Source organism: Nestor notabilis, unplaced genomic scaffold (genome assembly GCF_000696875.1).
Source record: "Nestor notabilis isolate BGI_N333 unplaced genomic scaffold, ASM69687v1 scaffold25103, whole genome shotgun sequence".
NCBI lineage: Eukaryota > Metazoa > Chordata > Aves > Psittaciformes > Psittacidae > Nestor > Nestor notabilis.
Window position 1 is genome coordinate 7199 of NW_009923721.1, and position 15300 is coordinate 22498.

Sequence of the window (15300 nt, forward strand, 5' to 3'; positions counted from 1 at the left end):
GTTGCTCAGGTACCCTGCCTGTCTTTGTTGCTATGGGAGACTGGAAGACTATTACTGTGCCAGTGCTGTCATCAGGTAAACTGGTAATATTTTGAATTTATTGGATTTATCCTTACTGGTGGCGATACAGCGCCTAAGAGAGATTGGAGTTCCATGCATGACATTTGACTAGTTAAACAGACTATTAAATAATATGTAGTACTTACAGTGCTTTGTTTTGGTTTGTGTCTGTTCAGATATACCACTGTAAAATACTGTCATTAAAACACACACACACACACACACACACACACACACACATGTATATGAAGATTCTAAGACTTCTCACACTTTTTTTTGTCACATCTTTCAGAATATGTTGTATTTTCAGAGGTTTTGCTACTTGTTCTATATTCTTTTGCCTCATAAATTGATTACAAATATATCAAAGGAGTAAATATTTTTCTTTTCCTTCTATATAGTGGAAGAGTAAAATTTGTGGATCTTGGCAGATGAGTAAAATTTAGAAGGATGTAATACCTTAAGATGTTATTAAGTTATGAAATCTTTAATGGAATCCTATTTTTTTTTTAATTGTGAATTGTTAAATGTGCAGTTCTAAGTGACATTCAAAGCTCTAGAATTGTAAACTTCTGTAATAATTTGGGTGGTAAGAGATTTGACTTTTTGTGTCCTAAACTATTAGCCCTGACTTCTTTCTTAATGTTTTTAACTTTTAGATAGCAAAAATATTTTTCAATATACCTCAGATAAGAGTATATCTCCCTCAAATATGAACTCACAAGTGCTACGTTTGTCACTGCCTTCATCCAAAAGCATGCACGGCTTTTTCAGTGCCTTCTGCACAGAAGAGAATATTGAACAGAGTGTATCCTACCTTGATAGGGTAAGTCAGTTCTTGCTGTTTATTGGAGGTTGTGCGAAGGTGACATTATATCAATTGTGGTAGTATAGATTCACTGGATTAAGAAGGCTTCTTTCTCAATGCTCAGAAGCTGAAGTTTCTGAGAAATAGGATTTTCTGGGGAGATGGTGTGGGAATATAGGAAAAGGTTCATATAGAATTGCACCTGGTTCTGTTTCTTTCTTTGAGAGAATTGTGGAAGATTGTTGCAGTTATTTATTCTCCACCCCTCCTTGTCTTTTTACCAGGAATTGACAACACTGGGCTTTCCCTCTATTTATATGGAGTCCAAAGGAAAAGAATTAAACTTAATATCTATCATAAATTGCATGAATGAATTGCTTGTACTGCAGCACAAGAACCTTCGAGCTCAGGAAGAAGTAGAAATGCAGCATCTGAAACTCGGTAGTGATATGGATCACTTGCAAAACTGCTATGCTAAATTAAAGGTAAACCCAAGATAATTCCACAATTATTATGCAGCACTTCTGTTTAATAGATGTTAACATTCTTAACAGTGAGTGCTTTTTTGTTTGTTCTCCCCAGTACTAATCTGGAGTTATATTTTAATGTGCAATTTGGGTTGTATTTTGGAAGTAATTTTTCCATTTGAAAATTCTGTAAATTAATGAAATATGAATTGGAGAACTAAAAACTTATTTAGAATTCTGGCCTCTTTAATCAAGGAATAGAGGAGACTGTTTGGATTAGAAGTGTTAATGCATGCTGTGGGTGAAAATGTTAAACAGTTCAGGTCATACCATTCAGTACTACTTAGAAGGATTATGCCCAGCAATAAAAGTTGATTTTTCCAATATAATTGTAACCACTAGAACTGCACTTGGCATTTCTATTGTGTCACAGTGTTATTATCAGTTTTGCTCTATATCTGTAGCTTTTTTTTGGGGGGGGTGTCTTTTGTTGCTGTTGGTTTTTTTTGGGTAGCCAAATATGAAGTCTCTTCTTAATAATTGCTCAGAAGCTGTCGTCAAGCCTGAAGCTACTAAGCTTCATTTTATCACAAGATAAATACATGCACAAGAGAAATCACTGTGGAAGCTTAGATGCTACTTCATGGGCACTTGATGTGCAGTCATATTAGTGTTGTCTTTCCCTTGATCTTGTCAAGGATCATCAGTGCATGTTTTGGAGCATTTCAGGCTTGTTTTTTCACTGGGGCTGACCAGCACTATCTCCCTCACAAATACTGCTGTAGATTCTCAAAATCATAGTAGTCTTGCTGAGATAGGTCTTCCAGGTAGAAGCATTTCTATCTGATGCTAAAAATCATGTGTAGCTGCACTTAATTTTATACAAATACTATCTAATGTTAGCTTCTGGAACACTCCCGTTATTTTCCCTAGACAAATGGCATTAACCTGATGGTATTGGGAGGGGAACCTTGTTAGTACTACTTCAATCCCAGGGCATTTAATTTAGCTGTCAGCTTGTAAGGTTTCTTGTGTAAATTCTTTCAGATACCATGCAGCAGTCCTCTTGACTTACGCTATTTTGTTACCTGTATTCCAGTGTAGTTTGCTTAGAAATTCTTGTTGCTTGAATATCTCTACACATTCATAACTTGCTATACATACAAATAAAAAGAGCTTGTGTGTAGTGTTTGGCTCTGTCAAAGTTGACATTTTCAGGTTTGAGTTACCTCTTTGTGGAAAAATGTCTAAAATGCTGGTTTCGCATTATGTGTTATAGTAAGATCACCTCTCTAGCTTTACTCTACGTATATGAAATAACTCGTTTGTTTTGCTGTGGTCATAGGCTGCATATCTGTGTTAATTGTTGTCTTGATTATTTAACAGAAACACTCCAGTAAAACTGTAGTCCCAAGTTCATACAGGTTGCTTAGTATCTGCCTCACTCTACCTGTATAGAAATGCTTACAGAATCCCAACATAATGAAAAGTAATAACTATGTAAGATAATTCCTGTTTAAATACCAAGCCAAATCTTTGTTTCTTGTGAGCAGGAGTGTTACTTGTACTAGAGAATCATATTTCTTGCAGCCTCAATGACACGTTAATTCTATTTTCTGGAGCAAGATCATCCCCAAAACATCAGAGATAAATATATAGGCAAACTTAAAGTGAGGTGGTTTGGCAGTCTGGTTTGTATGTTTTATTGGGGTTTTCTGTTTGAAGGGGTTTGTTTGGTTTTTTGGTTTGTTTTTTGTTTCTTTTTTTGTGGGGCTTTTTTTTTTTTTTTTTTTTTTTTTTTGTTAATCCTTTGCTACTAATTCTTGCTGATACTGAACTATCAATATCCTTTTTCTAGGAACAGCTGGAATTATCTAAAAGGGAAATAGTTGGACTGCAAGAAAGAGACAGACAATTGCAAAGCAAGAACAGAAATTTGCACCAGTTACTTAAAAATGAAAAGGATGAAGTGAGTTGTCCTGTACATCAACACAAGTCATTACCTAGATACTCAGTAATATATTTTTATTGCAGTGAGCCTTGTAATTGTTCACATTGAATTCTTATTTTGTTTGTAAATGTTGTCTTTCACCGAAGTGAAATTGGCATGTTACATATGGGTAAATAAGCTCTGTAAGGGATAGGTCCAAGTTATAATAATAGCAGAGAGTACTGCAGAAATGCATATATGTTGTTTTTTAAGGCTTTCTGTACTTCTGAGCATAGCTTTATCTTAGATGTTTAAAAGAAGAACCAAGATCAGAAGACCCTTTGAAATCCAAGATGCTGTTTTAGTTTGGGAGTTGTTTCCAGTGTGCTTACCTCCCTCACATCCCTGCCCCCATACCTTCTCCCTATTCTTTACATGGCTCCTAAGTTTCTGAGAGTGTTCTCTGTGACCATAACCTATCCATACAGTTAGTGAACACAGCAGTATCTGTATATAGTGAATATTCTAAAGTTATAGCCTAGAATATTCAATGTGCTATATGTTTGTAAGCTTAAAACTGACAATTGGGGGGAGGAAGGGGAAAAATACAAACCCAAAAAACAAAACAAAACCAAAACCCAACCCCAAGTATTGATAGTACAGGCCAAACTTTTGCTTTATGATATGTTTTAATGTCCTTTTAGACCAAATGGAATAGTCTGTCTTCCAGAATCCTACTGCCCAGAAGATCAGTAGTTCACTATCTTTAGTGTAAACCTAACAAGCATACTTTAGAGTAAAACTAGATCCTGAACATTATTTACTGAAAGCAAGAATATGTCTTTCTCTGCTCTGTTCAATAAAGGTATTAAAGGAGTCTGTGAATTGCCAGAACATGAGTTCAGTTGTATTTCAGAGGAACTGTAATATTATAATATGTTGCTTGTGATATTGGTTTCTGCAGAAAAGACACCAACTCCCTTGAGAAGTCTGAGGTCAGAATCCATGGGTTGGGAGAGTTCTGATTCCGTTTGTCACTTCCTTTCACCAGAAATACAGTTTAATTAGAAGTATAATTTTGCTTCTTGTGTTTAGGTTTTCTGAATAAACCCATTGTAGTTATGCTTTAGTTGAAGAAACACAGTTTTTGTGGGGTTGCTTTTAGGTACAGAAATTACAGAACATAATCTCAAGCAGAGCTACACAGTACAATCATGATATGAAGAGGAAAGAAAGAGAATATAACAAATTAAAGGAACGCTTACATCAATTAGTCATGAATAAAAAGGACAAAAAGATAGGTAAGTAGCTCCGGATTTTACTACAGCAAACCACCATATTCTATATGTTAAAAATACTTAAATATTCTGGGTATCTTTAAAGTCAGTATGGCCCTCTTGTAGATTTTATTTAATGTTAGAACATTATGTAAAAGATGTAATATTTCATGTCAGCTGACTGTGTAAGGCTATCTTTTATATTGTTCCATAAGGTTGTTTATCAAGCACAAACCAATTGGAGATCTTTACAAAATGAAATGTTTTTTTACTAAGGAGAATTCTGTGGAATCAGTTTCTAAGACAGAGCTGTCTCTCCTCTTTAGTACTGCTGCTGCCATCACAAGACCTTAGATAGTGTCATAAACATTGTATTATGCTTACCAGTTGCAATAGGGAAGGACCGCTGCATGAACCTTTTTCCTCCCCTTAAGATACTACTGTCTGCTTGTGTTAAGGACAAGCCATGAGAAATTTTGGAGAGGAAGTAACACAAGACATATGTAGCACCTAGTGTTTTGTGAAATGAGGAGAAAAGAAATCTCCTTTATCATATGAATACCCATATGTTGTGCTGCCTAAAAATTGTGTGCAAGGCATCAGTGCTATTTAACATGAGCACAGTTTTTCGTGGTGTGTTGCTGAAAATGGGTATCAGTTATGTAATAGGAAAAAACCTGCACTTATGGCTCATATATCTGGCCTTAGAGTATTTGTATCATCTATCTCTAGTGGAAGTCCTGCTCTTCCTGTCTTATCCTTCCTGACAGCCCCAAAACACTTAGCTGTGTGTTAGCTGTAGTGCATGTTGTGTTTTAAGTAAGCTGCTTTAGTTCACTAAACCAGAAGAAAACTATTCATGTTGTTGCCAAACTATTTTTCTGCTGGTTTAGTCTTCTGAAAGAGCTTTAGGGTAAGACAGACCAGATTAGGACACTGTAGCAGGAACACCTATTCTGGCTTCAGAAAGTCTTCAGGTATCAGCTCAGTAATCTTTAGAAGCCTCACCCTGAGGTCAGCAAAATTTACTCATGGCATGTTCTTGACTGCAATTGGGCTAGTACTAGTTCAAGTATAAGTGAAGTCAAAATAACAGGCTTAAATGTAGTTACTGTTTGCTTGATAGCAAACTAGCATTGTGTTTGGACCACTGATCTGTAGTGATGGGTTTGGGTTTTGTTTTTCGTGGGTTTTTTTGGGTGGTGTTTGTTTTATGTGTGGTTCGTTGGTTGGTTTGTTTTCTTCAAATGTGGGAAGAGAGGCTTCTTTGTTTTGAGGAACATCTTGTGGGACATCAGGAAGTTGATTACTCTAAACTGCAGGTGTAACTGGCATTATTGGCAGAAGAGAGGTTAAAGTTGATAAATGACTGATGAAGATGTTGAAATAGGGATGAAGGTGTCATTAAGAAATGCATAAGAAAGTATAAAATGGGATGAGAGAGAATACATCCCTCCATGAATTTCCAAACACACACAAATTTATCGTCTTCCCTTGGCTATGTTACTCAATTACTTTAATCAGGGTAATGTGGTTTCATACGGGTCGGAAGACTGAGGGGAATATTTGGATAATGTGGTCTCTTGACAATAACTACATGTAAATGCAAATAGGTAAATGCAATATTATGTGAATGTTCATATATTTGCATGTTGTTCACACTTTGAAATATCCTTTTCATTTGTAGCTATGGAAGTTCTAAATTATGTTGGTAGAGCTGATGGGAAGAGAGGTGCATGGAGGACTGATAAGACAGAAGCCAGGTAGTTTTCTTAGAACAACATTAATTGAAGTTTATGTTATGGCTGTTATGTTGTTACTGTAAGATTTCTTCCTCCAGAAATGAAGAAGAAATGTACAAAGTTCTGTTGAGCGATTATGAACAACGCCAAAAACAGCTTTTAGTGGAAAATGCTGAGCTGAAAAAAGTTCTTCAGCAAATGAAGAAGGAGATTATTTCACTTCTCCCACCACAGAAACAGAAACTTAAAGAAAGGTCTGAAGATGGGCCAGTAAGTATTCTTCAGTTAAAATTAAGTCTGTGTGGTGGTTTAGTGCTGGAGTAATTTTACCATTATAAAAAATAAAGTAAAAGTAATCTTGTTCACTGTGGCTTGCACATCAGTTTAAACAAATGGTCACTTAAACAAGCAACCTACTGTCAGTTAACAGTACTGAGTGTATTCTTCCCAGTCAGTCAATGGAAGCTTCAAAGTATACTCCAAATGAATTGCAAATGCAGTAGCTACCTGTGTGTAGTTCTATATAATGATGTGTTTTGGATTTTGCTTGCCTTCCATACAAAGATGCTGATGCTAGCTTTCAAGGTGTTTATGCAGGGAAACCAAGCTTCCCATAGGATTCATGGGGGTGGAGGTGATATAATTAGGGTGTGCTCCTATATGGATTAGAGTAGTTGTTGGTTTCTTTTATGGAGCTGCTGGTAAATTCAAGAAAATGTTTTGTGGGTTGTTTTGGTTTTTTGTTTGGGTTTCTTTTGTTTGTTTGTTTGCAGGTTTTAAGTATTTGTTTACAGAATGTTTGTGTTGTGCGTGTTCTTTTTTTTTGGATTTTTTTTTTTTTTAATGGGACAGTGTAGGGCACATTCATTGTTTATCAAAGGTTGTTCATTCATTTTGCTGATTCCCTGCTAGAAGCTGCAGTTATTTTTTGATGTCAGATTGAAGTGAGGAATAATCTAGAAAGGTAACTGAGCTTTTACTTAGCTAAGTCCCTGAGCATAAAAAAAGAGTTGAAATGCAGCAAACATGCATAAAGGCTAGATTCTAAGAATCACTCACAATTGATGTACTAGTAATAGGATATTAAGAGAATATGGATACTCTACAGAACAAAGTATGAAGCATTTTATATTACAGCAAATAGTACATGTTCATAAGTAAGAATATGTGTAGATATAGTCTTTCAGAGTGTGCTCTTTCTGTGGGATCTAGTGCTTGCTGTTTGAGAAGGTCCACTGTCCTGCTCAAGATCCTTATGAACTTGTGCATTGAAACAAACTTGAGGGAAAAAATGGGACTTAGTGCTCTGAAATTAACCACTGATTAGACAAGTATCTGCTAACTGTTGTAGCATTAATGGGCTACTATGGTTTTGTACTTCCCATCCAATTTTTCTTGCCTAATTGTAGGTAAAGGGGATTGTAGAGAATGGTTTAGATGCTTAAGAGTGGAGTATGCATACCAGGAATTCAAATGACTATAGCTTTTCAGTTTAAACCTACTAAATTGTCCTGAGCTAGTCTTCTTTTTGCCGTTTAGACTTTCATATACTAGCTCTTCACTATAGCATTCAGGTTTGATGTTTGAACTGTATCAAAAAATGGAAGGGGGAGAGGGAGGTGCTAGTTCCACTACCTTCAGTGTGGTGGTTTGGTTGGTTGATTGAGGTTTTTTCATCATGGAGTAAAATAAGGCAGGGACAAATTACTTGATTCTCAGCAGGAGAAAATCTTTGTCTTTAATTCCTATTCATGCTGCATAGTGAGTTTATAGGCAGCTACTGCTTAAGTTCGACAGCAGAACTCAGCAGTCTGAACTTCTCCTAGCTTGAAGATACCTGAGAGTAAGTCTTGCTAGGTAATACACTCCCTCTGTGGTGGGATTCTGGGGACTGCCAGGTCACTTCTGTCTCTTCGGCATTATGCTGCCAGGGAACTGAACACCCTGACAGTCATGTTTCTCTGAATGGAAGAATCATTCCTGTATATAAGGGTTTTCCTCCATTAGTAAATTAAATCCACATACATGTTTAAATTAATGATTGCATGTATTTGAAGTAGTGGAGTGGTCTGCAGCTTCTTGTTTCTGCATCTGCAGGTGCTGTCAGACTTGGAAGACGATATTGGAGAGTTAAATAAAGAGAATATGTGGGAACTGTCTTGTGAAACTGTGCGAGAACAGCTTACCAACAGCATTAGAAAACAATGGAGAATGTTGAAAAATCATGTTGAAAAGCTAGATAACCAAGGTGATGTTTAATTGTATTACATTTTCATGTAAAATACTACTTATAATTCCATTTGGTATCATGCTCTTAAGACTTACTGTCTAAGCTAAAATTAAAGTAACTACCTGGAAGCCTTTCTGAAAGGGCTTGTGATTTGTAATTTTTGTGTGAATTTTAATTGTAGGAAAGCAATTGCATACCAAGCCTGTTGTTATGAGAAAGGACATGGTTATATTTTGACACAGTAAACTTAAACTTTATGAAGAAATAATTGTTTTTCTTTTGAAAATACATGGCCTGTAGTACAGTTTGTTGCCTTTCCTAGCCTTTTTGGATGTTCAAGTAATGCAGATGTAACAATTTGAAGTAATTGGATGCAAAATATGTAAATCCATCTTAGGAGTCTAGGCTTGCCATAACCGTACCTCTGAGGCTTCTTCTGGCAATCTAAAGTGAACTGGCTGCTGGTATGGTGATGGACCCTCCTTGTTTCCAGCTGTTAAACAGCATTAAAAGACAGCTAAAAATACATAAAATTCTTTCCTAGTATTACTTTTCCATGCAAGCAAATGCTGCTGCTATCATAGGGATATCTGCAGTCAAGAATAAGACTGAGAAGGTCACACATGCAATTGCAAAGAAGAGCAGATGGTCTATGAGAATACAGTTATGCCATAGGAAGGATTTTAAGAACACTTGTTTTAAATAATACTTGATTTGGTGTAGCTAACTGAAAAAATAGTTGTAAACAGCAGGAAAAATGTTTCAAGTATTTGCCATTTCCTTGGAATCACCTTTTGGGGTTTGCTTTTGGTGTTTCATTGTTTTTTTTGTTTTAATTTATAGAAATGACCATAGTGTAGTCCTCCAGGATTCAATTCATGTTCAAACACTGACATCAAGGCATTGAAATTTGGCCTGTTAAAATCACTGTGATACCTATGCGTGAAACTAAAGCAGCATGTAATTACACAAAATAGATTTTATTCTTCTCTAAGTCATTCCCTTACTGGGATGAAAATGTGCTCGTGATGTTTGTTAGCTCCTTTTCTCCTTCACAGGACTTGAAGGAAAAGGCTATCTTTTTATATCTGTGATAAATATAGTTGCTATCATATTTTTATGAACACACAAGCCCTTCAAAAGTGGACTGGGAAGAATAGGCTAACAGCATGTTACTGAAGAGCAATCTTCACTTGTTTTCTTTTAAATAACTCCTGAAACAAGTGGGGGGTTTTGTATGGCACTTATTGCAGTGCAGATGCTTGGTTTTCCTTTGGAGGTGTGAAATGACTGTTTTCATTGCTATTTTTTTTCTGAACTGGATTTTGTGCATGCGTATGTGTGTAGCATCAGCTCTGGATATCATCTTCAGTAGTGCTTTTGAGCATGCTGTATATCTATTTGTCTTTCAGGATGAAATAAATAGTCTAAAATCTTTTGGTATTGCTGTAAGTACCTGATATGAGGGATTTTTGTTGTTTTGGTTTTGTGTTTTTTCTCTTAAGTAGCTTTCTTTTCTTCCCCTTAGTATCACGTGTGCATTCAGGAGCTTTGAATGAAAAAGATGTCATTTCAAGGGAAGACCATGAGATGGAAACTGAAAAGCTGGAATTGGAGATTCAGCAGTGTAAAGAAATGATCAAAACTCAACAACAGCTTTTACAGGTAGTAGACTTTAATATTTCTTTTTCTCAACTGAATCTAAGCTGCTTTTTTAATTTGTCACTTTTCTCACCTCTGAGCCTTTCTTCATTTTTTTTCTCTCTTTTTTTTTAATAATGCTTTTAAAATAAAACATCTTAATATTTAGTCTGGGTATAGGTGTACTAGTGGGTTGGTTAGTTTAAAGAGCTTGTAATACCGGTAGGAATAATTTGGGGGGGATAAAGGTGAGGAAGGCTGATGAGGTCAGCTGACTGGGGATATTCTGCTTTGCCATCTGGAACTCTGCCCCCACCAGCCATCAACTTGATACTTACTACATTGTTTCTATTTTAAACTTCAGTCATTTTTTCTTCATAAAACTGAAAACCCATGGAAATACTGCTCCTCTTAACAGTCACTTCCAAATCTATGTTTGTGTCTCTGCTTTATATCTGCAGCAGCAGCTCATGTGTCCATGTGATGATGACACCACTCTGTTACTACAGGACTGCTATTTACTAGAAGAAAGAGAGCGTCTTCAGGAAGAATGGAGACTATTTCGAGAACAAAGAAAGAATTTTGAGAAGGAACGAAGAAGTTTTACAGAAGCTGCTATTAGATTAGGACTTGAGGTATTAAAAAAGTGGAAAGGTGTTAGAAAAGGAAGTGCCTATGGAAGATGAATCATGATTTTTAAGTAGTTTTACTGCTATACATACCAAAGTGCAGCCATCCAACAATATCTGTTTGCTGACATCTATGGAGAAAGATCATTCCCATACTGTATAAAACGCATTTATGGTCATTGTAGGAGATCATTCTGTTGGCATTAGAAAAACAGACCCCAAAAAACACCAGAAAACAAACCAACCCACAAAACAAAACCAAAAAACCCCCACCCCAAAATGTGGATTTTTTTTGTGTAATAGAAAATACAGTTGCTGCAATTGGAGTGACTAATTCTTTGTTTCAGCTTTTGCAATATGTAAGTACTTCCAAAAATCAGACCACTTAATCACAGAATCCTTTAGTAGATGATGCTTAAGCTTGGTTTCCTACAAAAGCAAGGTCTATGCAAGTTTCAGTCAGATTTGCCTATAGGGTTGAATTCTCAAAGGTACTTGACTCCTAAACTTTAGACTAAACCAGTGACTGTTGCTGAAATGCAAAGTAATTGTTGCCTTTTCCTTTGGATTATGTATTCTGTTCTTGTAGTGAAGTTGGTCAGTAAGCACATGTACTGGAAGGTGGTTGGGGTAGATGTGTCTCTGAGTGTTCTTTGGTCTAGCCAACAGTTAAAGGCTGTAGGGCTTACAAGTTTAGCAGGGAAATGAGGTCATGATGATGTGTGTGGTCATGAAACTATGATCATACAGATATGGCAGGAAAAAAAACTATTGAAAAAAGAAATGGACCTTAGATTTACTACTTGGAGAACTGCTTGCTTTGACATGCAGAGCAAAAAGTTGGGAGTGAGATGTGATTAAAATTTATGGAACTGCGGAATTCAGTTGGTCAGATGAAAGCAGTACTGTTCACCTGATTTCTTAAGGTTAGGAGGTTAGGACTAGAATGAACTCAATAGAACCTGTTTTACTGATGGTTTTTTGAGATGAAATAGCTTGTTGCTTGATTCCAGAGCCATTGGATCTTTTGGAGTTTGCCTTTTGCCATTATTTTCCTTTTTTTTTTTTTTTTTTTTTTGTGCTTAATGACTGAGAAATAAAACAACCCCTTTCTGCCCCAGTTTCAAATGGAAGTAATCAGTGCTATTTTCAATATCACTTTTATCTATTGAGGTAAAGGCTCAGGGTTGAGGTTTAAGCAGTAATCCTTACTGGCAGCTGCTCAGAAATGATGGCTACCTCCAGGAGGTAGTGCTACACTGAAGGGGAAGGGAAGCATAGGAGGCAGTGATAGGATATAGTGTCACTGGAGTGGAGAACAGTAAAGTGAAAGGATTAGTCAGATCTCAGGGAAAAAAACCATGGGAGTTGGCCTGAAAATAAATACCTTCTCAGCTAATCCTTGCTGGATTCAAAAGCTTGTTCACATGACTGTAATTCTATGTTAAACTGCTGTCTCTCCTTAACTGCATGGACATGTTACAACTTTTTCTTTCTTAGCTGGAATAGCATCAATGTGCAGTAAGCTTGTTTCTGTGGTTGTAAATGTAAACTGACATCTCTTTTTCTCAGAGGAAGGCATTTGAAGAAGATAGAGGAGCATGGCTGAAGCAACAGTTCTTAAGTATTTCTACTGATTACAAGCACTCTGAAAATGCGACAACTCCAAGTGCCTTCTTAGGAAGCAAGTATTTGGTTCAAGCTATGTTCTTGTAATGTGTTTCTTCTCTCTCTCCCACCCTTTCAATTAGAAGATGCAAATATGAATGAAACTATTAAAAAAAAAAAACCAAAAACCAAAAAACCTCCACACCACAAAAAAGAAACCTGCCCAAGACAAATTTTACCATGTATCTGTGCCTCTGTCTATCAGGGTAACTGGTGTTTCTAAATCTCCTTTTTAAAAGGAAATCATGATAACTCCTTCCCTGATAATTACTTACATAATGATTTTGTATTTGTGAGGTAATCTGGTGAGTGTCAAGTACCTGACAGGACAGCTGTTAAGAACAGGGAACTTCTAGAATTATGAACTTAAATTAAACGTAAGCATATTAATTGCCAAGGCAGTTGAAGAAATCATGACTTAGAGATCTATATAGATGTGAAACAAGTTTTGGGAACAAGAACATTATAACGTGGAGGTGGCAGCATTAATTATTTGAGATTAAGTAATATTAAACATGCATGCATACATATTCAGTAAGAAAAGAATCCTTTGGAAAAAGAAATAGCAAAAAGAGCATAATGATAAATTTGAACAATAACCAATTTTAAGATTAGTATCTCCATCAAGGAGTAAGTTTAGAAAGAAAATTAAAATATGGCTACATGATGTGTAGTTTGGAGTATTTATTGGAAGTATTTCTTTCTTTCAAATTGGTAAGCTCATTTTCCATGCCCTCATTCCTGAATATGCACATGCAGTGTTTTGGTCTTCACCAATGAGTCTTCAATACTTTCTAAGGGCTGTGTGGTGGGGTGAGACAAAAAGATAAATGAATTGGGGAGAAAAAAGTAATACCAATCTGTTAAACAGATTCTTGTTGTGGCAGCCAACAATTTCAGATAAATGTGTGAAACATCTGTCAAGTAAAGATGGCTTGAATTAGTATTCTTGTTAGATAAACTAGCCTGCATCATGTTCTAGGTTCTCCTTGTTTCTTCTCTGTGCAATTCTTTCTGTAAGTGTGAAATGATTTTCCACAGTAGAACTTTTATTTTTAGGAATAGAACTAAAATTGTTTGGCTGTTGCTCATGAAGAATGACTTGATTTAGTGCTCTGTGAGCAACTTCAGATCTGTTTAACATTCATTGTATGCTAAAGCTTTTGATTTGTAACTGCCTTTTTCTAAATTCTGTTGTTTCTGGATGTATTTAATGTCACTTTCTATTCTAAATGGCATTCTTTTATCTTTTATATATCCTGATCTTGAGCTACTGGATAATAATCATAAAAAAAAAAATGTCTGCCACACAGAGTCAAAACTTCATGTGGATATTATTCCAGAGCTTATTAGAGTTGATTTCATGCTAAACTTTTGTTTTTCACAACGCTTGTCCAAAAGCTCTTAATTCTGTAGTGCTATGGTCAATACTGCAGAATACACGACCATTCTATTTTTCCACTTCATATGACATGCTGTAAGATATTTGGTGTGTTTTTATGAAGTAGAACACACACAAAGAGAAAAGTCCTTCAAATGTTTTCGATTGCACTATAGTTTAACTGTTGATACATATATCTCTTAGGTTCTGGCCAAGACAATCGATTAGTGAAATCTACATCTCAGCAAAGAAAACCTCACTGTATGTTGGGTGGTCCTGTTTCAGCAGAACCTTGCCAGACATCTCAGTATATTGCACATAACAGGTATCTGAAATGATGTTGGTTTTGTAGTGCTAAACTCTACATAGAGCACAGAGACTGAGTTGTGATAACTTACGGAAAGCCTAATCTGAGGTTTAGGATTGATACATAGCAAAATGTATTAAATATCTTAAAACCATCTCTCCTAGGCATAACTTATTTGCATTGTAACATTCTCTCTTTTTTCCTTTTCTTATTTTTTTTTTTTTTTTTTTTCCCTTTTCTTCTCCCCCCTCCCTGTTCCAGTTCTGCATTGAGAAAACCTGCTGGAGATAGCAAACCAAATCAGTGGCTGGAAAATGACAAAGAAACTGAGTAATGCACAAAGTCATGGGAAGACTCTGGAGTTGGCACTCTGCTACGTAGAAACTTGCACATAGAACAACTGCCTTAGACTTCCTAGGGTTGCCTGCTTGGGTTTTTTTGTTGGAGATTGGTTCATAAACTTATCATTCTAAAGTGAAACAATACTGTGAGTTTGATCGTTCTTCTAGAGGATTATGTGGTGATCTGAATTGTGGTGTGTATGTGTGTGCACATGGCTTTTATTTTTTAGACCATTTTTGCTTCATTTTCTTGCAACTCTGAAAGAAGATAATTTAAAATATATAAAAGCTTTGATATTTTTTTAGTAACAAAGCTCTGATTCTGTGGATGAAGCAATAGTCTGACACTTTGACTGTAACACAATATTGGATCCTCATGTTCTCTTTCATCACAGGCAGAGATAGCACTTTTAGAAATTGTTTAATTATTGGAAACCTTCATTTATGTCTCAAGTGTAACTGGCATTAAAATTTCTTTTGCCTCAACTTGAATGTACAGTATACTGTAGATTTTTAACAAAACAGGTTCTATATTTATTGTGTGATTTGAAAATACCTCTTTGATATTTCAGATGACTTAAAGTGCAAAATCTTTATATATTTGTAAATAGACAAAGTGGTTATGCTGAGAAACCATAAAATGAACACATGCATACATAGTATTATTTTACATGGCATTTTAAATTGTTTTATAGTGATACTGAGTTTACAGATGCATTAGGACTTTCAGTGGTTCAGTTAGGAACCAGATTATTTCAAATGTGAACAATAAACGTGTAATTTTATTCTAAGAAACCCTGGTTCTCTCTTTTGTATGCA

The 15300-nt window shown here is 35.8% G+C and overlaps 1 protein-coding gene across 1 annotated transcript; it reads left to right on the forward strand.

The window, feature by feature from the left end:
* The first annotated feature begins 32 nt into the window (after positions 1 to 32).
* Positions 33 to 14549, forward strand: SSX2IP (synovial sarcoma, X breakpoint 2 interacting protein). The gene is given in 13 exon segments (XM_010012301.1): positions 33 to 75; positions 720 to 886; positions 1153 to 1353; positions 3194 to 3304; positions 4431 to 4566; positions 6230 to 6305; positions 6383 to 6554; positions 8382 to 8532; positions 10043 to 10179; positions 10617 to 10790; positions 12357 to 12468; positions 14038 to 14158; positions 14402 to 14549. Coding segments are annotated over 13 exon segments (1749 nt in total).
* Positions 14550 to 15300: the final 751 nt, after the last annotated feature.